Consider the following 22,344-nt stretch of genomic DNA (forward strand, 5'->3'; position numbering starts at 1 on the left):
ACTCCGCTGGCGCCGAAGGAAGACTGCGGATCTGCAGGCGCTGCCCGCGGCGGCCTGTGCGCGCCCCGCGCGGGAGAAGCCGCGGCTTCCTCCGGAGAGCCCGTCCCTCGCGCCCCGCGCCCAGGGCATCGCCCCCTCCAGCTTTTGAGCCCTGTGGATTATGGCGCGGTTTGGAATGGCTCGTTGCTTCTGGGATTTGGAGTTCTAGCCGATTGAACTACAGCCGACTGCTTGGCCAAGCTCAAGACCTTAAGCCACCTTTAGATTGTCTGCTGTCAACTGGCATCCGTTCAACTCCAATAGGAAACCCCAATGTGGGGTACAGGGAAGGAGAATTTATTCAAAGCAGCCCAGATGCCGGACAGCACAGGGTAGAACAGCAGGGCTGTGAGGCAGGTCAGGGGTGAGGCAGCCCAGTGTTCCAGCCTGGCCCCTCTCTGGCAAGACAGCCAGACTCTGCTCGTCCACTCTGGCCTGGCCCAGCCGGCCAGCTTCCCTGGCACAGCTCCAGCAGGAAAACACAATCTTTGGTAGTCAAGGACAGCCCATTCCCTGAGTCAGAGGGAATCTGACTTCCAGAGCAGGAAGTGCTCCCTCCCCTGGGCAAATGAGGACTCCTCATCCTCAGTTTGATTGGTACAAACAAAACAAAACAAACAGCCGGGACCGGTTTGGCTCAGTGGATAGAGCGGCGGCCTGCGGACTGAAAGGTCCCAGGTTCGATTCCACGCAAGGGCATGTATCTTGGTTGCGGGCACATCCCCAGTGGGGGGGGTGCAAGAGGCAGCTGATCGATGTTTCTCTCTCATCGACGTTTCTAGCTCTCTATCTCCCTCCCTCTCTGTAAAAAATCAATAAAATATATTAAAAAAAACACAAAAAAACACAAAACAAACACTGTCCTGATTTGGCCTAATGGAGGCACCTGATTGGCCAGTGAAAATGCTGATGGGACTACAGCTGTGCAGCTCCCAGTGCATGGAAAAAGCCTCAGTCCTATTGGTTGAAATAGGATTCCAGGAATTCCTTTAGAAGGGTTGGCTCGGATGGCAGGCGGGCAGTTTCATGCAGGCTGCTCCCTCCCGGAAGTGTAGCCTGTGTGAGAGGCCCCTGTTTAGCAAGGCTGCTAGGCCCCGATTTTACATTTGGCCCAATTGGCCACCGAGAGCCCTTTTTAGTAATTTCTTTCTTGGAGTCAGTAGTTGTCGGTCACAGATTAAGTTTAAAAACAGGACTTCTTATCCAACCTGGCAGAATGGGTCTTCACATTTGGGGGCACAGTGTTGGAATTTGGACATAGACCTGAGCACCGATCCTAGCTCAATCCCTCACTAGGTGTGAGACCTTGGGCTGATTACCTAACCTTTTTCCAGTGTGTATCTCTTGTTTGTAAAATGACTAATAGTAAAGGCTTCTCTAAAGACTTCACTATAAGAATTAAATGGGACTTTGAATTGGACATCTAGCACCCAGTATTTAATCATTATTCAACAAATTATTACTATAATTACTTACTTTTAAAAGACATTTTCAACATATGCAAATCAATATATGTGATACACTACATTAAGAAAATGAAGGGTTGCCGAAATCGGTTTTGCTCAGTGGATAAAGCGTCAGCCTGCGGACTGAAGGGTCCCAGGTTTGATTCCAGTCAAGGGCACATCCCCTACTGTTTCTAACTCTAGCTCTCTCCCTTCCTCTCTGTAAAAAAATCAATAAAATATTTTTTAAAAAATAAAAAAAATAAAATGAAGGGTCAAAATCATATAATCATCTGAGTAGGTGAGAAAAAGCACTCAACAAATTCAGCATCCTTTCATGATAAAAAACAATAAACAAACTCGGTACAGAAGGGATATACATCCCTTAATAATAGCCACATGTGACAAGCCCACAGTTCACAGGTGAAAGGTTGAAAGCTTTCCTCTAAGATCAGGAGTCCTCCCTAGAACAATCCGGCAAGAAAAAGAAATGCATCCAAATCATGAAGTAAAATTGTCTCTATTTGCAGATAACATGATCTTATATATAGAAAACCTTTAAGATTGCACCATAAACCCCTTAGAACTAATAAAGGAAGTCAGTAAAGTTGCAAGATACAATATCAGTATACAAAAATCAGTTGTTGCTAAAATGAATTATCAGAAAGAGAAAGTAAGAAAACCCTATTTACATTAGCATCAAAAAGAATAAAATAGTTCCCTAGTCAGTTTGGCTCAGCGGTTAGAGTGTCAACCCACCGATGAAGGGTCTCAGGTTCAGTTCTGGTCAAGGGCACATACCTTAGTTGCAGTCTGATCCCTGGCCCAGTTGGAGTGATAGTGGGAGCAGCCAATTGATGTGTCTCTCTCACATCCATGTTTCTCTCTTTGTCTCTCCCCCTTTCATCCTCTCTAAATGTCAATGGAAAAAATATCTTTGGGTGAGGATTAAAACAACAACCAAAGAGAAGAAAGTACTGAGAAATAAATTTAACCAAGGAGGTGAAAGATCTATGCACTGAAAATTATAAAACACTGATGAAAGAAATCGAAGAAGGCACAAATAAATGGAAAGATGTTCTGTGTTCATGGATTGGAAGAATTAATATTGTTAAAATACCCATTCTACCTAAAGTGATCTACAAATTCAATGCAATCCTTATCAAAATTCCAATGGTAATTCTTATGGACACAAAAACCAATCCTAAAATTCATATGGGGCCACAAAAGAACTTGAATAGACAAAGCAATCTTGAGAATGAAGAGCAAAACTGAAGTCATCACACTCCCTAATTTCAAATTACATTGCAAAACTATAGTAATCAAAACAGTATGGTGTTATAAAAACACACAAGATCATTGTAACAGAATAGAGAGCTCAGAAATAAACCCATGCACATATAGTCAATTAGTTTAAGACAAAGGAGCCAATAATGACATTGGGAAGAGGGTAGTCTCTTCAATAAATGGTGTTAGGAAAACTGGATAGCCACATGCAAAAAAATGAAACTGGATCTCTATTTTGCACCATACATAAGAAATCAATTCAAAATGGATTGAATACTTGAACATAAAAGGTGAAACCATAAAATTAGAAGAAAACATGTAAGCTCCTTGACATTGGTTATGGCAGTGATTTTTTGGAGCTGATACAAGAAGTGCATGAAACAATAAAAAATAAACTACAAAGCTTATGCACAGCAAAGGTAACCATCAACAAAATGAAGTCATCCAATGGAATAGAAAATATTTGCAAACCACAAATCCAGTAAAAGGTTAATGTGTGATACTTTTTATTAAAAATACAAAATCTGGCCGATGCTGGTTTGGCTCAGTGATAGAGCGTCGGTCTGCGGACTGAAAGGTCCCAGGTTTGATTCCGGTCAAGGGCATGTACATTGGTTGCGGGCACATGCAACCAATAAAATATATGTAAAAAATCAATAAAATATATTTAAAAAAAAACACACCAAAAAAACAAAATCTGGAGCAAACTCTCTTAAGTCAGGGTTCAATCAGAGAACAAGAACTACTAGACAAAATATATATGTATATATGTATTCATATATATGTATTCTATATATAATGTGATTTTTAGGTGTTTATTACATGAATTAAGCTATTATGTAACCATGTAATATATTGTCATTTACAGGGGTGGGCAAAGTAGGTTAAACCACCAACTATCATTACCCAAAAGATAAATCATAGATAAGGATATGAAATAATAATATAATAAAAAGACATAATACAAGTAAATCTATATATATAAAAGGCCAAGTGTCTGTCCACCCCTCCAACTGGTAGCTATGATGCATACTGACCACCAGGGGGCACCTGGCACCAACAAACCAACACTTGGCTTCCCCCAAATGGGACACAGACCCCGCCACCATCCTGGAACAACACTCCACCAAATCACAGTCAATACTGCCAAGACCCTATGGCGCAAAATGCAGCCTACATCCCAGCCCAGCCCAGAAACAGTGGTTGTGGGCACCAGGTAATGACGTCAAATAGCAACGTCCAGCTTCCTCTCCCTAGCGACTAGCCTCCTTGGAGTTTCTTCAGCCCAGGAACCCAATTTACTTTATAGCCAGGTGCAAACATTTTACAGTTCAACCAAATGTCTGTGAAGCATTTTCTAATGTCTCATTTCATTTGATCCCCACAGAAGTCCTGGAGTAGGTAGATAGAGGACTCAGTAGAATCTTATTTTCTTTTAATTAGTCAAAAAACAGAGATTTAGAAAGTTTAGAAACTTGACCCGACTGAAAAGAAGTAATAAATGGTGGAACTTGAAAATGAATCCAGGTTTTCTCACTGTGTAGAATATAATCAAACACTGCTGCAGTTAAATATTTTACCCTTCGTTCTCCCTGTGTGATCTATAATAATAATCTGCTTTGTGTTGATATTTACTGCTGTGTTGCTGACAATTATCTGAAAGAGAAGTTGGGGGGGCTTCACTGGGCTGGAAAAAGTATGGCTAATTCAGAAAGCAGGTCTAATTAAAGGCTAAGTTGACTCACACATGTGCGATATAATGAAGCTCTCGCTGGCATCAATCGTACCTGTGTGTTTGCATCTGTCATTGTCAATCGCAAATTTGGTTAACACTTCTATTATAGAGAAAGGGTGAATAGCAATATTAAAATATTTCTTCTAATTAATTTCCTTTCAGTATGCATGAATCTGTGCACTGGGACACTAATAATATAATAGTTAATAATTAATAATACAAGAATAAACTGTTTTGTGCACTCACAACTATAAACCTACTTTTTGTATGTCTGCAGAGCAGGCAGTCAGAAAGGGATGATGGATATAAAGAGAGAGAACGAAGACAGGCTGGGACCCAGGAGGACAGACTGGAATTCATGCGAGTGTCCCACACCCCCAACTCCGATAATGGGGAGTTCTCCAGGTAAAGCCGGTGTCCCTCGTCACTGAAGGAAACCTACATCTGGAACTGGGAGCTGGAGAAGGAGCCCACACCAAGGAGGTGAGCTGGAAGGTAAGTGACCACCCCACACGGACTTCCGGAGGATAAATACTCCGACAGTTGCTTCTCCCCCACCCTCCAAATCTCAGGCCAAATGGCTCTTGTGGCCCAGCCTAACGGTACCTACAGCCTACGCTAGTTGACAGGTTACCAAGCCACCAGACAATTCACATCAAGATTCCATCAAGTGAGGAGGATAGGTACACAGGTGTTTATGTCTCTGCGTATTCCCACCTGACTGCTTCAAATACTTTACGACTCAAAAGTAATTTAAGGTGTGAACCCATATATTCATTGTAGAAGTCCTATGCAAATGATGTCAAAATCCACTCCCTGGCCAAAAAAGTTGCTTTTGGAAGCCAGTTACAACATTATGTAAATGAATAGCCTTCCCAGTGAATAAATTAACAGGCCCGGTGGAAGCGATCCTGGTGATTCCAATTTCATCTGTCTTCTTAAGTGTTTGCACAGTAATCCCACCCCTGAGCATGAGCAGAGGAGATAGAAGATAGGTTTTTGCTTGAAATTGGATTCCCGGGTACTCATTACACAACATTAAACTGCAGTCGTTACGCAGAATGAGCTATGGAGCTTGTAAACCAACAGACAAGTATTTTAGAAACCTCCCTTGTTGGCTGCACACTCTATTTGAGCTGGCAGGGGCTGTGAAAGCCTATACATTAAAAAAATCATGCACGTATTTTATAATATGCTGTCCTGAAGCCAAACACCCAATGATAGTTGAAATATTTTAATCCTTCTTATAAGCCTCAGCATTGATGGAGCATTCATGAAGCTGGCATTGCGATCATGTTCCGTTTATTATAAAGTATGAGACAAAATGATAAGTAAAAACAGTCCAAATTAAAGGTACTGTTACTTCCCTATTTTATAAGCAATCAGGAAAAAGAATAGACATGACTTCTGTCCCCGTGATGCCACCCAGACCCTCGTTTCAAAGGCAGAATACATGATTCCTCCAGGCAGGTCGGTGGGCACCTGCAAGCTAGGCCAGCCGAGCAAACAGCCACAAAGGTGAAGTTGTTTAGATGCCTGTCAAGTCCTTTCCTGGGTTGTTGGGATTTCATTTAGGGTTTTTCCAGTTTTGATTTGACTCTGGATGTGTTATATTTAAAAATGTTCCCTGGCATATATAATAGAATTACAGTTGAGTCTAAAAGAACTGAGTGGAAATTTCAGGAACATGGTAAGTATGCAGGGCCTTATTGAAATCAGAATTTGTTCCTTTGGCTTGGTGTGAATAACTGAGTGAATTCTGCGTCTTTGTGTTGAGTGTTCTGTAATTACTCAGCGCTGCTTTTAGAAAGGCCCCAGTCTTATCTCACTGTTCTGTGATCCTCCCAGCTGGCGGTCATACTGTTGGCATTTTGCTGTATATCCTTTCGCTCTTTTTTTTTCTGTGAGGGACATACTGAATAGGACCCATTTGCTTTGCATGAAATTTATATAATGACTAAAGTTGAGTAGTTCTGAAAACATTTTTTGTTTTTGTTTTCAAATCATACTTTACCAAAGATTTGGAAATGCTAATGTTTTTGCGATATTTAAACCTAGAAAAATAACAAAACAAAACAAAACAAAAAACAGTGCTAATTAACAAAAGTGATCAAACTCCCAGAGCTGTTATTACCTGTATTCAGAAATGGAATGCCCACCCCTGCTCCCCAAAACACCTAAATCCAAATAACATAATTAAACATTGATATGGGTAAAGACAAGATTATTGTTTCATTTAAGCACACCACCCGGCACTTTTTGGGTGTTAAACACAGAAAGATGTCTCCTTTGATTGCTACTTCTTGTCTGTTGGCAGAGACTCTAAAATTAATTTCCTAAAACTGGGTTGGAAAAATGAAAAAGTACTCTATTTAAAATGGGCAAAAATAATTTGAATTATACTTTTGAAACAGTAGAATGAACCAAATTCATGAAGAGCTGACCGTCACTGTATGGACAATTTGTGGCAATTTATCCTCTCGTATACATCTGCCTTCTAACCATTTTCCCCAAGACAGAACGTCAGTGTGCCCCAATGATACAGCATCCCGTGCTCCGAAGGACCCTTCTAGCCGTGATTCTCATACAGATGCCCTCTGAGTGGCAGAGAGGAAAGAAGAGAAACCCAGGATCTTTGCTTCCATTGGGGGATGAGACGGCCTTTGCTGGTCCAGAGGGTGGTGCTGGCTTTTAATGACCAATTAACAGCTCACCACCGTTATTTTTAAAGCATCAATATTCACATGTTTCTCTGAAGCAGACGGTGGCCAGAGCCCTGCGGTGGAAGGGCTGTGGGATCACTTGGAGCTACTCAGAGGCTGCCTTTGCTGAGGAAGGGGAACGGGGTGAGCCCAGAGGAAGGGGAGGATCTGCGCATCTGCGTATGGTGGGAGGTGAGGGCAGAATGGCGTCTGCTTTAAGAATCAAGCCTCGTAGGTCAGCAGAGGCCAGGAAGGCCCTCCCATTTCGAGGGATTGACAAATGCAGTCTGGGGGACATTTTCACAAGCCAAGAGGAAGGCAGGGGGTGAGAGGAGGATGGAGTGCAGGCAGGGGTGAGGCTAGGAGAGGATGGGGTACAGGGGTGTGCAGGGAGGCAATGGAGGAGCCGCCACGAAGTGACAGTGTGGCTGTCCGGCTCTCCCCAAAGACTTCTTCACTTCCCAGCTGTGTTTCCCCATTTTGACTCTTTTGAAAATTGCCTTTGTGGTTTTGTCCCCTGAATCCCATCCCCACTGATACTCGTCCTCCAGGTTGCTGTGCTCTCCAAGGTCTCCTGCTCCCCTTAGCCTGGTCTCGGGTACTGGGGCCACGTGTTCGGGCTTGTTTTCTCTGATGCACATAAATTAAACACGTGGTTGTTAAACAAGTGTTCATCCTGTCCCTCTAAAGTCACTTTGAGGCCCCCCAGTAGTCTACGCCCCCAGACTTTAAAAGTTGTGCTCACATGACCTAAAACCCGGGGGTTCACAGTTACTGAATGATGGAAGAGCCCAGGGCCTTCAGACTGAGTTTTTAAAAGGGTGCCCAGAGAAATGCCCAGTTCCTCCCAGGAGCCCTGGGCCCCCGGGGCGGGCAGCCGGAGCAGAGCGTCAGCCTGCCACCTGGAAGGCAGCCCAGGGAGAGTTTCCTGGCCCGAGACCGCCCCCCCTCATGCCGTCTGTAACAGGACCTCCCAGCTCGCCTCGGATGTTAGGCAATTCTCGGTGTAATTGGTTCAGGTGGCATCAAATAGAAGCCAGGAAAATAGGGCTGAGAAAGGGGGGGAGCAGCAGGAGTCGGGTCAGAACAGGAAAGTCTCAGCTTGTTTTTTTTTAAGAAAACGAAACAACAGGTTTGAAAATGGGTCTGCTGTGCTCACCTAGCATGGTCAGCCTCCTGGGCCTCACCCCCCACTGTGGCCCCCCACTTTTTTCTGCCTTGTCCTAGTTGCTTTTCCTTAAAGCTCTCTTATGGAAACCTAACACCCAGTGGCAGAAAGCACATAAGCAAGAGCAGATTTATGCTGTCTAAACCCCTTCCTAATACTCTCTGACGCGGATAAATCGCAGAGAAAAACCTAGCTTGCCAGTGCCAACTTGTCTGTGACATTTTTTTCCAACCTGTTTTCTCTGTTCGCTCATGCACAGCACAAACGCTGCTTGCTTAGTGCTTGCTGGGACCAGGCATCTCTAAGAGTTCCCTAAGTGCTCCCATCGTCTCCCTTCCTGAGAAAAAACCACACCCACACACCAGCAGGTGATGAGAAACGTGTCTTTATTGGATGATGTTAAAGGCGTTTCTGCTGGGGCCTCCCAGAGTCATCAGGGCAAACCCACCGCCGAAAAGTCTGTTACTCACTAAACACCGCGGGCCGCAGGAGCACTCCAGGGGAAGTTAGTAAATAAATAAATTAGGGGGAGATGTGGGGTTTCCCGTTTCCTGGGGTTTGGGAGGCCTTCCAGCTGATTGTGTCTATCTCCAAGGTCTGGGCTCTTTAAGAATGTACCATTTCCTGGAATTCTAGAACAGAAGAGGTGAGAACAGGGTCAGTGGGGATGGCTCAGTCCCTTACAGACACTGTGGCCCGAGAAAGTTCTGAAGAGGAAAGAAGGGGAGCAAATGTCAGGTGGTGGGCATGGCCCCTCAAAGGCCACAGAAGGAAGGAAGTGTGAGCGCACCGACCACATGCAGGCGGTCTAAGTGTCCCCTCCTCCTGCCTGGTCTCCTGTAAGCACCTCCTGTAGCTGTGCTCAGAGCCCCTGTGTTAGAACCTGCCCCCCTCCTCCCCTCCCCGCCCCTTCTCCTTGGCCAAGAGAGAATTCGGTACAACGGCCGATCACAGTCCGTGAACTTTACCTTTTTGTCTGGTCAGTTTAGGACAGAAATGGGAGGTTTTCTTCTATTCTTTGGCCACATTTTGCATTTTTGGAAACATTTCATAAGATGAGAATTGGAACTCACTTTTCTCTTTGAATCTTTACCATGCCCCCAACAGTTTATATTACTGAAAGTTAATAATAATATTACTAATAATGACGTAGACGCTCCGGATAGGAATCGAACACAGGATTTACTTCGTATTTACTAGGAAACTTTGCCTGTTTGGAAGTCTTTCATGGTTAGGTTGGAAAAATCAATCTCTCCTTACCCAGACTAGAAGTGACACCAGCTCCCGGTGTGCACAGGTATCCTGGCATCATGTGGATGAGATTTTAAAATAAGCATCTAAAGGCGCAGTTTTTAATTTCAGGAGAATACCACCATAAGGCCACACATCCATTCTGCGTTGGCATGCGCATAGTAGCTAGCGAGCACACGAGCAGCAGGACAGAATCCTATGAACACACCCTGCACCAGACAAGTGTGCTGCAAGTGGTGTGCGGGCTCTGCACACAGAAGACTCCGTGAATGGGGTTTCAGCTTGTTATGTGGTCTCTGGGTAACATTGTCCATTCTGTGGGCTAAATCCAATAAAACGTATTTGTTTAAACTCTTAAAGCTAAGAGGCTTTCCTGCTCTAGACAATAGGCCCTTTAAGCCTGAGACACTCTTGAGATTGTGGATCCCTCCCTCGCTCAGAGGGGCTTAAATGCCTCGGGTGGGGATTCCTTTCCTTATTTTCAAAGCAAACCAAGCTGTCTTGCAAATAATTGGCCAGGCAACTCGCTAGTCCCCTAATCAGGTAAAGGATATTTCCTGGTTCATAGACAGTGGCCAGCAGGACCAGCTTCCATGGTACAGCCTCAGGCACATGCCAGTCTTTCCTTACATCAATTGCACCCTCACTTTAGTCCCATTTCACAGATGAGAAGACGGAGGCTCAGCAAGGTTAAGAAAGGGGGCTTTTAACCCACATCCATCTGCTCTCACGGCCCAAGTGCCCTGATGCTCCTTGAGCGAGTGTTTCATGGTCTGTGAGGTGTGAGCTTACCCTCAGCCCCGATTTTCCCATCTCCATCGTTATCTGCAGCCGCCATCAGGGACTTGGTCTCTGTCTCGGTCAGCTCTCTAGCACCACTCTCAAACTTCTGGAGGAAAAACCTACAGGATAACAGAGACCCGGGGGATTTTCTGAAAGTCCAGGCACTGCCCCGCTTACCCTTTCTTTTCCTCCTGAAGTGACAGACCACCTGCTCCCAGCAATTTCGGGCATCAGTCAAGGTCTGAGCAAGCAAAGTTCTTCCTCATTGTAGAAAGCGTTTGCTGGGCATTTAGTTTCAGAGAGTTTTTTTCAGAGTTTTGTTGCTAAGTCCATTGGCCAAGGAAAACCCCTAAAACCAGTTCCTCTTGGCCCCGCCAGTCTTAGGTGCCCATGTTTTGACATGTGGCCCGCGGACTCCGGTCCTTCCCATGAAGAAATGCCGAGCAGCTGGCCTCCACGGCACCCCAGCCCCACCAGCAGCGCCAGACAGGCTCAGGTCAAAGCTTACTTCAGCTCTTCTTCATCCAGGTAGCCACTCTGGTCGTTGTCTATGAACCGGAACACATCCTTCACCTGGCTGGCCGACATCTTGGAGAGGCCCGATGTCTGGAAGAATTTTTGGGGCTCAAAAGTATCTGGGTCTGAAGAACAGAGAAAGGGTTATTCCGGTGCTCACTGGACCGCATCCCATGTTTGGCCAAGATGCTGAAAGCATGGGTTATTAAAAACAATGGTGTCATTGAGCCACAAGGATGCTCTGCTCAAAAAAATAGATCTTTTTATAGACAAAGAGGGCTGCGACTGGCTCAAGATTCTTAAGCAGCCAAGATTGGGTGGCTTCGGGTATCATCTGCTGCCCCCACCCCAGCTTTTCTCTCCACTGATTCCCCCATCTCTCTCTGCTTCCCTGTGCCTTCTCTGCCCATTTTACAGGCCGTGTCCCCAAGCCCCTGGCCTCCCTGGCCTCGGCGGGGAGGGGAATGCGATTGTTGGAGTCAAACAGGTGCATAGCAGCCACTGACCTCTTTTCTCACTGTGCGTTTCTCTCGCCTTACAGAAATGAGATCTCATGTCCCCGTAATCTTAGTTAATCAATAACAGTTTTATTCTCTGATCTCATGAACTTTCGGCAAAGTTCACGCGTTAATTTTTTGTGGCTTTGCCGGAAGTGCAAGCACCAGGGAAAAACCCGCCCGTGCCTCAGTTGCCCTTTACCTTGGCACTCCTGCAGGGCGGCCGCAATGTCTTCCGCACAGAGGACGTCTGTGATGCTCATTGTCCACCTGCCGCGCGGGAGAAGGGGCGTCTGGTGAGTGGGCGCAGGAACAGGCTCATCTTGGGGGAGGCCCCCCTCTTTAGCCCGTGGAAACAGTACATTCTTTGAGAATTTTAAAAATGTGATAAGCGTGGTATTAAGTGATGGGACAGAATATCCAAACAGAAACCAAATACTGGAAAGACCGCAGCCATCTTTGTCTCAGGGCCCTCTCCCGAATATACTCCAAAGATGAAAACCAGTTTGATTTCATTTTCTTATCAAAATTACATTTACAAAATTGACCTCTTATATAAGCATCTACAAACCATTCCGAAGTAAAGCATGTTACAGTTGCAATAGCATCTTCCTACACCCGCCAGAGAAATGCGATGTTGCAAATTCCACGTGGGAAAGGATAGACCTTCTGTGGGAGAGATGCTATTTCTCCAGAAGGATGGGAATCAGAGACATGAAAAGCCCATCTTCCAGAGATCAGAATTCTCCCAGGTGTCAACTCCATGGGAACAGAGAAATCTGAGCGCAGCACGCACCAGCCTAACAAGAATGCGTGTAGGAAAGAAGAGTCTGGGGTCTGGTGGGTCCACCAGCTACTCACCGTCTTAGATTTCCCCCCAAGAAGATTCAGAAAAAAGAGTTGAAGGAGCAAAAAAACGGATGTGCGTTTGCGTCCTTACCGACCTACCTTATATAGGATTGAAAAAGTGATAGTAAGAACCTCTTAGATTTCCTTTTCGAGGATCAAGTGGACATAGCTCAAATGTCTTGCCTTACTAATTAAGCCTCCTTTTTTTCTATTTATATCTCAAGGGAAGGTGGGTGGGTTCAGCCAATTTTTAAAAACAAGCCTTAACGAAGGCGTCAGTTCTGCAAACACACCCCTCTGGTGACGCCTGGAGAAGGCACTGGAGGCCAGAAAGCGGCCGAAATGAGGTGGGCGCATGTGGGGTGATCCGTAAATTATAAAGGGCACCCAGATGTAATGGTTGCCTCCTGACGCAGGTTTGTTTTTAACAGACTGTGGCCGTGGGAGGCCGACCTCCGTCCATAGTGAGACTCACAGTCAGTGTGTCGGATGGACGCAGAACTTGTCCAGAACATGAACGATCCCGGGTAGGTGGCTTTCTAGAAAAGCCTTGACTTTGCTATCTCCCCGCTGTATCTTAAGTTGCGCACACTAAAAAGGCAGCGGAGGGCGAACCACCAACCATTCCCAACCCCATAGCCAACATTGGCAGCAAAAATGTCAGGCCAGGACTGGAGCCAGCAAGATGATTGCATTGAGCAAACATTGAGGCCCCTTTATGGCCAGGGCTGTCCTAGACTCTTGTTTTTTAACTGCAGTAAATAAACACATTTTAAGTATCCCTGCAGGACAGTAGCATTAACCAGAGGCATGTGGCTGGTTGTACAACAGATCTCTAGAACTTGTTCATCTTGCAAAACTGATCTCTGTGCCCATTGGACCAGAGCTCCCATTCCCCTCCTCCCAGCCCCTGGCAACCACTATCTGCTCTCTGCCTCCAGGAGTCCGACTGCACTAGGTGCTCCTACAGATGGAACCATGGCCTGCTTGTCTTCTTGTGATGGCTTGTTCCACTTGCACATGTCTTCAAGGTTCATCCAAACGGTAACATGCCAGGATTTCCTTCTTTTTAAAGTCAAAAACCAGTCCCATGTTGCAACCAGAACTATTCAGTGGCTTAGAAGGAGACAACTCAGGGGCCCAAGCAGAGGCCCCAGACTCCTCTGTGGGCAATGCCATCTGATTGGTCATCTTCAATTTGCCCCAAATCTATTCTCTGCCCCCCACCCCAGCATCGGACTTCAGCTCATGCTAACAATAAAAGTTTCTCTCAGGAACAGCGACAGCATTTCTTAAATTACCAAACCTCGGGCCAAGCGCCATTTCTGTCCTGCCCACATTGTGTGGCCCAGTGCCCACTAGCATCGTGCCTGACCTGTTATTATTTAGTGAGTAGATACATAAAAACAGCAAACACACATGCACACGCAAACATACACACACACACACACACACACCACCCAAAAACTCAACTTGAAAACAGGATTACCAGCCAGCATCAACTTGCCTAACTCTTAGAAAACAGTTTCTGAAAATAAGTCTCAAGAGTTTTGATTTAGGTTTCTGACATTAAGTTGTCATGGAAACTCTCTGAGCCTTTTTTCCCCTCCCAGGGAAGGCTTTATGATTGTCCATAGAGATTTAAAAAGACACACAAAAACCTGCCCACTTACATGAAAATAGCATATGAGTTAAACCAAGACACATGTTTTTCTGGTAGAAAATAAAGATAGCAGAGTTAGTAAACTTCATTTAAATCAGCACACTGGCCAAGATTATGACTTGAATTTCACTGTGTGCAATCAGGGGTGAAAATGTTGATTGACACAAAAAGACAAATAACCTATGATTCCGCTAATATGAGGCACCTGGAGCCAAGTTTGCAGGCACAGAAAGTAGGAGGGTGGGTGTTGGGGTTGGGAGGGGGATGGTGAGTACTGGTCAAGTCCATCCCAGTTTGGGAAAATGAACGAGTTCTGTGGATGGATGGTGATAATGGTTGCACATCAGCAGGAAAAGCCACAGAACTGTACACTTAAAAGCGGTTAAAATGGTGAAGTTCGTACTATGTGTATTCTACCACAATTAAAAAAATGCTGGTTCAGTAGTCTTCATTATTTTGGCCGCCAAGTCACAACCACTCCCAGGGAAGAGCAGGAGGAAGGTTTGGAAGTGGATCTTCATTCAAGCCCAGCTCTGTCCTTTATGCCAGCTGTGGGCTTCTGGGCCTCAGCTTCCTCTGAAAATAGGAGTCCTGCAAGCACCTGCTCTGTCAACTTCCCAGTTCCTCTGAGGATCAGGGGACCAAGTGCAGATCTGCAAATGTCTGGAGAGGGCTGCGTCCCCTGCTGAACCCCACCCCTGTCCTGGGATTGCCAGAGGATATCTTCTGTGCCCATTCTGCTCCAGCATGGACGGAGTGGATGCTGGGATCGGCTAGCAATGTCTGCAGCCGGGAAGCCAGGGTGTGTATTTGGGCTTTGTTACGGACAATGGCCCTGGACCCTCAGATATTTGATGCTTCAGCCGACCACCTGCTTTAATGCAGATCCCCAAGGTGCCTCTTAACCCACAGACTTCCTCCACCCAGGGCCCCCACTCTAATCATCTGCTGCTTCCGTAGCCCTGTGGCATCTCTCCACCCACGCTGGCCTCACCCATCTCCTGACTCACTGGCCTGTCCTAGGTGCCATCACGGCCTGTGCCCACCTTGTCGGTGACAAAGCTCCTGAACATGTCTGAAGACCACGTTTCAATGTTTGCCACTTGAGTAGTCTCTCAATAGATGTCACCTCCTAAGCATTCCTGGACTTGTCTTCTTTCCACACCTCACTCTCACCACCCTAGCCGGAGGCACTGGCATCTCTTTTGGGAACAGCTGCACTGTATTCCTGACTGGCCAGCCCTCATCCACTTGGACTCCCCTCCAAGCTGGGTGGGTGGACCTTTTTAAAGCCCCAGTGTCTGAATTTCCCAGGGCTTCCACAATGAAGCACCACAGATTGTGTGGCTGAGAACAGGAGGAATCCATTGTCAAGTTCTGGAGGCCGGAAGTCAAATCCAGGTGTTTCAAGGCTCCCACGAAAAGCTCCAGGGAGGGCCCTCCTTGGTCTTTCCTAGCTTCCTGTGTTTGCTGGCAACCCTTGGCACTCCTTGGCTCGTAGCTGCATCACCCAGCCTCTGCCTCTGCCGTCACATGGCAAACTTCTCCCTTTGTGTCTGCCCTCTTCTTGAAAGGAATTTCCCAGGAAATTCGAAGCGATTTAGGAGCCCTCTGTCAGGATCCAGAGTCAAAGACAAAATATTAGAACAGAAGGTTTCCCAGTGCTTTTGCCACCTAGGAAATTACAAAGACCTTAGGAGCTGTGTGCCAGGAACTGGGGACAGAGACTTATACAAATACGTTCTATTCTCTCACGTCTACACGATGAGATCTCCAGGGCTCTATAACATACACCACTCACTTTATATTTATTATTTCCAAGCCAGTAATATTTACTCAAGTAACTAGCCAATCGTTTAAATTAATGTTTATTCCTTGTGCCAGGCATATAACAGGCACTCCATAATAATTCATTGAATCAATGAATAAGAAAACTGATGTTCAAAGAGAAGCAGCGATCAGACTCTCAAACTGCAGAGGGAAAATAGGGGAGGGTGGGGTAAGGAGGAGAGATCAACCAAAGGACTTGTGTGCATGCATATGGGCCTAGCCAGTGGGTTGGGGGCATATGTGGGGAGGGATTTGGGATGGGAATGGGGAGATGAGGACAATTATGTGATATCATAATCAATAAAATTAAAAAAAAAAAAAAAAACCCTGATGTTCTGTGAGCTTGGGTAAATTCCCCAAAGTCAGACAGCTGGAAAAGCCAGAACAAGTCTGGGCCCCCACATCCTGTCCAGATAAGAAGGTGAGGCTTTAGAACAATCTCCTAGGTCTTGGACCTGGCTCTGGTATCTGAGGTCTCCAGAACTTTGTGGGGACAGTGCCCCTTCCTGGAAGTTTGTCTTACTGGATGGTTTTCCCTGGGGTGTGATTCTCGGGGGGGGGGGGGGGGGCGCAATTCAGTGAGCCCCCCCCCCCAGCACCTGCATCCTGGGGGAGAGCAGACAGAGAAAAGGGGGCCCCGGAACAAGAGCCAGCAGCCCTCCTTAAGTTGGGTTTAGTTGCGATTTCTCCTTAATTAACTCACTCAGTGTCCAGTAAATGTTGCCTCCAGCCCAACGGTAAATTGAGACGGTGATGCTCACATTTCTCGTTCATGAAAAAATCAGTCTTCTAACGCATTTTGTTTCTTTTCTCCTCTAACATTTCATACCTGCCCGAGCAGTTTGGGGCTCTCCTCATATTTTTGCCCTTGGTCAAAATCATTCAATTAATCAAATAAACGACAGAGTTGGTCAGATGGCAAAAGCTCCAAGGACAGGTTTTTAGTGAAGAAAAAAAAAAAAAAAAAAAAAAAGCACTCAGGAGCTTCTTGCCAAGAAGTCCTTGAACATGGTAACCATGGCAGCTCCCGCCCCTGACCCAGATGGGATGGTGGCTGTAGCAGTGGCTGTTCTTCACAGGATGAGGAGGGTGTGCTCTGGAATCCCAGTTCTCCCACAGAGGAAGCTGGAGTGGAATAGCTGGGTCGTATGGTAGTTGTAACATTGTAAGACACTGCCAACCCTTTTTCCCAAGAACATTCACTTCAGGAGGAAAAACATGTTGAAAGGCAACTTAGAACCCACGAGAACTGCTGAGCACGTAGGCAGCATATTTCTGAGTTCCAGTGCCTCACACCCTCACCAACACTTGGCAGGTTGGGCTTCTTAATCTGGGACATTCTCATTAGTGGGCAGTGGCGTCTCATTGCAGTTTGACTGTGAATTCCCCTAAGGACTCACGAGAAGTGTCTTTTCACGTGCTTATGCTATAGACCAAACGTCTGTCTCCCCCAACCCCAATTCATGTGTTGAAATCCTATGTGGATGGTATTTGGAGGTGGAGCCTTTGGTAAGTGATTACATTATGAGGATGGAGCCTTCATAAATGGGATTAGTGCCCTTATGTTGTTTGTTTTTTTTTAAATTGATTACAGAGAGGAAGCAAGAGGGAGAGAGAGAAACATCAATGAAAGAAAAACAAAAACAAAACAATGATGAGAGGGAACCATTAATCAGCTGCCTCGTGCACGCCCCCAACTGGGGATTGAACCTGCAATGTGGGCATGTGCCCTGGCAGGGAATTGAATTGTGACCTCTCTCATGGGTTGACATCAGCCACTGAGCCACATGGGCCAGGCTAGTGTTCCTATTAAAAAGACCCTACAGCCGAAGCCAGTTTGGCTCAATGGATGGAGCGTCGGCTTGGGGACTGAAGGGTCCCGGGTTCGGTTCCGGTCAAGGGCATGTGCCTTGGTTGCGGGCATATCCCCAGTGGGGGGTGTGCAGGAGGCAGCTGATCGATGACTCTCTCTCATGGATGTTTCTAACTCTCTATCTCTCTCCCTTCCTCTCTGTACAAAATTAATAAAAAAAAAAAATATTAAAAAAAAAAAAGACCCCACAGAGCCCTCACCTTCCTCTGCCACGTAAGGAAACTACAAGAAGCTGGCTGTCTGTGAATCAAAAAGTGGGCCCTCACAAACACCAGATCTTCCTGTACCTGGATATCCCATTCCCCAACCTCCAGAACTGTGAGAAATAAATGTCTGGGGTTTTATTTAATTTTTATTTATTTTCCTTTTCATTTAATTTATTGAGGCGACACTGGTTAACACTGTACAGGTTTCAGGTGCACAGTTCCACAACACATAATCTGGACACTGCATTGTGTGTCACCAGCCCCAGTCAAGTCTCCTCCATCCATCACCATGTATCCCCCCTCTCCCAGCGGTCACCACACGGTCTTCTGTGTCCATGAGGTTTCCCGCTTTTTCTTTCTTTTATATTCAATCCCTTAAGCCTGAATGAACTGAGACAGCTTCTTTTCTATACACATTGTGAATTAATTTGAAAGATGGGATCAATAACAGCATGTTTATCCGCTAGCAGAGAAGATTTATCGGGCAATGAAAAATTGATGCTGGAGCAGAGACCGAGAGGGGTTGGGACCCAGGGACACACGGAGGAGCTGCCACAGTGTGGGCACAGCCAGTCTATTTTATGGAAAAGGAGGGGAGGCAGGGTGTGTGGGTAGCAGACGCTGGCTATGGGCTCATAGGGGTTGGGAGCCAGGTCATCTGCTGAGAACGGAGGAGTGTGGTGTTGAGGAGGGAAAGAGGGGTCTGGGAAGTGAGAGAGAAAGAACTAGAGATGCGAGCATGCTCTCCTGGCAGGAATATTTCTTGCAGGAGACCTTTCAGACTTCAACGACCTGCAAAAAGTGGCAGGCGCCGGGGTAGTTTGATACCACTGGACATGGCCTGGGCTCCCATTAGGCAAATTCGGTGTCATCCTGACCCAGTCACCTGATCTCGTCACCCTGAGTCTCTCTGGAGGTGCTCAAGGTTCTTTTTTGGCCAGTGTCAGCACAGCTGAGCCAGTATGATTCGCAAATGCCTGAATTATTCATGCCTTTGACCTATTCTAATGAGAACTTTGCCCAAAAGGCTAAATTATTAAGCACCCGGGTGCGAGCTTGGAGGACGCCGTCCGGAAAACAGGGACACTGTGAATTCTCTTGCTGGTTTTGCTTCTTAAGAGAGTTGAACTTTTACTGATGATTCACGATTGTTCCCCCAAATAAAAACGGTGATGCCAAGCGGCATTAATGTCCTAGGACTCAGAGGAGGAGAGAGAACCCGACTGGTTAGACAGGAGAGGGCACTGATCCTTACCTGCCCGTTGAAAGCCAGTGCTTTTTAGGACATGGTGAATATAGTTAATGGTGGCCGCGCCATTCCCTCAGCTCCACAGGCTGAGGTAGTTTTTAAAAATAAGCTCTTACTGATTTCAGAGAGGAAGGGAGAGGCAGAGAGAGACAGAAACATCAATAAGAGCCCTGGCCAGTTTGGCTCAGTGAATGGAGGTCGGCCTGTGGACTCAGGGGTCCCAGGTTCAATTTCGGTCGGAGGTATGTGCCTTGGTTGCAGGCATGTCTCCAGTGGGGGATGTGCAGGAGGCAGCTGATTGATGTTTCTCTCTCATCGATGTTTCTAGCTCTCTATCCCTCTCTCATCCTCTCGATAAAATATATTAAAAATAAAATATATTTTTAAAAATCAATAAAATCTATTTTAAAAAAAAGAAAGAAAGAAAAGAAACATCAATAAGAGAGAGTCATTGACCAGCTGCCACTTGCACACCCCCTACTGGGGATAGAACCTGAAACCCAGGCTTGTGCCTTGACCAAGAATCAAACTGTGACCTCCTCGTACATGGGTTGATGCTCAACCACTGAGCTACCTGGGCCGGGCCTGAGACAGTTTTTGAAATAAACATAAATCACGTCTAACAACAGAAGAAAATTAAATTCCGGAAATAAGGCACATTGAACAGTGCCCAGGAGCCCATGAGAACTGCTCAGCACTTGGGCCACAGCTGTCCTGCGCGGTTAGAGAAAGTGAGTCTAGCTCTCGGTGTAAATGAACAGGTGACAACAGTGCTAAAATCCTCTGTGTTTTTGATTAAAATCTGGGAAATGAAAGGAATGTACACAACTAGATGTGAGGTACATATGCCAATCTTTTAATAACGGGAAATTGTCTGGTTTTTGTTCTCCATTTGGATAAAGATTTTAATTGCTCCAGTCCCATATCTTCAGGCAGCTTAAAGACTATTATATGTATTTGTGCAAAAGGTCCTGTCCGTAACACTAGGCTTTCCTTCTTTGTATCCAGGGATTTCTGAGGATCTTGGGTGGTATTAACAGAACGCATCATATGCTCCCCCAGCGTTCTCCCTTCTGTCTATGAACTTACCTACGCTAGGAACTTCACAGAAATGGAATCATCAGTATTTGTCCACTTGTTTCTGGCTGAGTTCACTGAGCAGTGTCCTCCAGGTTAATCCATGCTGTAGCAGGTGTCAGAGTTTCTTCTTTGTAAAGGCTGGATAATGGCCCATCGGCCTAGGGGTGGGACTGCTGGACCTGCTTTTGTTTTTGAAGTGAGAGTCCTGGGTCAGAGAGGCCTGGGAGCCAGGCTGCCTCGGCTCTAATCCTGTGCAGAGTGGCTGTAATAAATCATCACTCGGAACCCGGGTGCCTCCACCGTGCAGAGGGAGAATGACAGTATCAGTGGTAATGCCAAGGGCGTTTTGAAAGATATTTGAGATTGTACATTTTGTATATGGGGCAGTGTCTGGTGCTACTCAGCTTTCAATCATTTTCACCTTTTTCCCCCTATAAAATTCAGAGAAAACAGATGCATGCTTCCACCCTCCACCAGGGGTCGCCGCTGTCCGCGGTGCTGAATCGTGGCTGGGCAGTGCCAGCCTCTCGCCTCCATGCCTCCATCAACTCGCATGACTTTGCCCCTTGGTATTGGGAGGAAAAAGCCTCCAGCTCTCTCCTCTCACCCAGTCTCTTTTCACTGAACAGCCCGGTGTCTTCCTGGGGCCCTGCTTTATCTCAGGAAGGAGGACGTGTCCTCACGGCCCCATCAACCGGAGCCAGAGGCTGGGCCTGGGTGGGAGGGGAGTGTCCCTGCGAGTTGGGTCAGAAAGTGCTCAGCTCTTCACATCACCCAGTGAGTGTGATCACGGCTGCGGGCTCCAAAATAGATGTGCCTGGGAGGGGGGGCCTGTGAGGGTGCCGATGTCACGCGCCAGGCTGGCCTCCGAATGCAGCCAGGAGCCAGGCCCCGGCCTCCCCACCGTGTGCGCCAGGGAGGGCTTCTTAGGGAGGTCGCCAGTTGTCTTTGCTTCTGCGCCCACGCAGGCAGCTGGACCCAGTGGTCCCGAGGAGGCGACCCCTGTCCCTAATCTGGGCGTGTGAGGTGCTGAGGCAGCTCTCCCTGGCACATTTACCCCCCTCCTTTTTCCTCCCCCAGACTTAACTTCCAGAAACGAACTAAGTCCAACTGTGACCAGGATCACACAGCCAAGGGCAAAACAATGCTGGTTCTCTTTCTGTAGCTCCCCAAAGAGCGGAAAGCACACGTGAGGGCCTGTGAACAGAAACACACACACACACACACACACACACACACACACACACCACAAGTCACTGCAGTTGAATTTTAGAAACAGAACTGTTCAAAACAAAGGAGGTTAAGCACAGCAACATTCTTTGTGATTCTGAAATCTGACATCCAGTCGAGAGAGAGCTGTTCACCTTGCCAGTCCCAGAAGGAGAAGCTAACCACCAACACCTGCCCACTTCCGGCCGCGGCCCAGGCTGCCTGTGAGGGGCCGCCTGTCCCGGAGAAGAAGCAGCACACCCTGTTTGTCGCTGACTGCTCTTTGTGCAGAGGGGGCATTGGCATCGGTTTTGGAGGGGAGCAGAAACTCCGACACACACAGCCGCTACCCCTCCTGCAGCCCCTCCCCCCACACACACACACACACTGCCCTCCCTCTCTCGCAGGGGCGCTCAGCCTCAGCATGTCGGCATTTGGGCAGCATCATTCTTTGTTGGGGGCCATCCTGTGCTTTGTAGGATGTTTAATAGCATCCCTGGCCTCTGCCCACTAAATGCCCCGGGCACCCCCTCCCCCCACTTGTGGCAACATCGCCCCTGGCTGACAATACAGCCCTACTTGGATCTGCAGAAATGAATGATTCAAAAGAAATCAGAGTGGGGCTTTTATCATGATAAACGGAACACCGTCGCCCCCTGATCTGCTGGGGATACATTTCAAGACCGGCCCCTGGATGTATAATACTGTTTGTTCCCGTCACACCTTTCCGCTTAAAGCAAGCACTTTACCACTTCTCTCCGGCGTGTTGGAACTGCTAGGATCCCTACGCTTGCACTTTGGGGCCCTTATTAAGTAAAGTAGGGGTGACTTGGACATGGGCACTGTTACGCCGTGACAGTTGGTTGCTGACCAAGACAGATGATTCATGTCCCAGGTGGGAGGGAACAGGACGGCGCGAGATTGCATCACGCTACTCGTAATCGCATGCAATTTAAAACAAA

At 46.8% G+C, this 22,344-nt stretch overlaps 1 protein-coding gene across 2 annotated transcripts; it reads right to left on the reverse strand.

Annotated features, from left to right (window-relative positions):
• Positions 1-8,884: 8,884 nt before the first annotated feature.
• On the reverse strand, positions 8,885-12,444 carry LOC311623794 (putative oncomodulin-2). Of its 2 annotated transcripts, none has more exons than XM_084886239.1 (5): positions 12,372-12,444; positions 11,626-11,693; positions 10,919-11,051; positions 10,420-10,529; positions 8,885-9,008 (listed from the first exon to the last, which is right to left on the reverse strand). In XM_084886239.1, the coding sequence occupies exons 2-5, from the start codon at positions 11,684-11,686 to the stop codon at positions 8,983-8,985; spliced, it is 330 nt and encodes a 109-aa protein (XP_084742365.1). In that variant the 5' UTR covers positions 11,687-11,693; positions 12,372-12,444; the 3' UTR covers positions 8,885-8,982. The 2 variants fall into 2 exon arrangements, with proteins under 2 accessions (XP_084742365.1, XP_084742364.1); XM_084886238.1 differs by lacking the exon at positions 12,372-12,444 and adding an exon at positions 12,220-12,270.
• Between the last annotated feature and the right edge of the window lie 9,900 nt (positions 12,445-22,344).

Source organism: Pipistrellus hanaki, assembly GCF_964339955.1.
Source record: "Pipistrellus hanaki genome assembly, chromosome: 5".
NCBI lineage: Eukaryota > Metazoa > Chordata > Mammalia > Chiroptera > Vespertilionidae > Pipistrellus > Pipistrellus hanaki.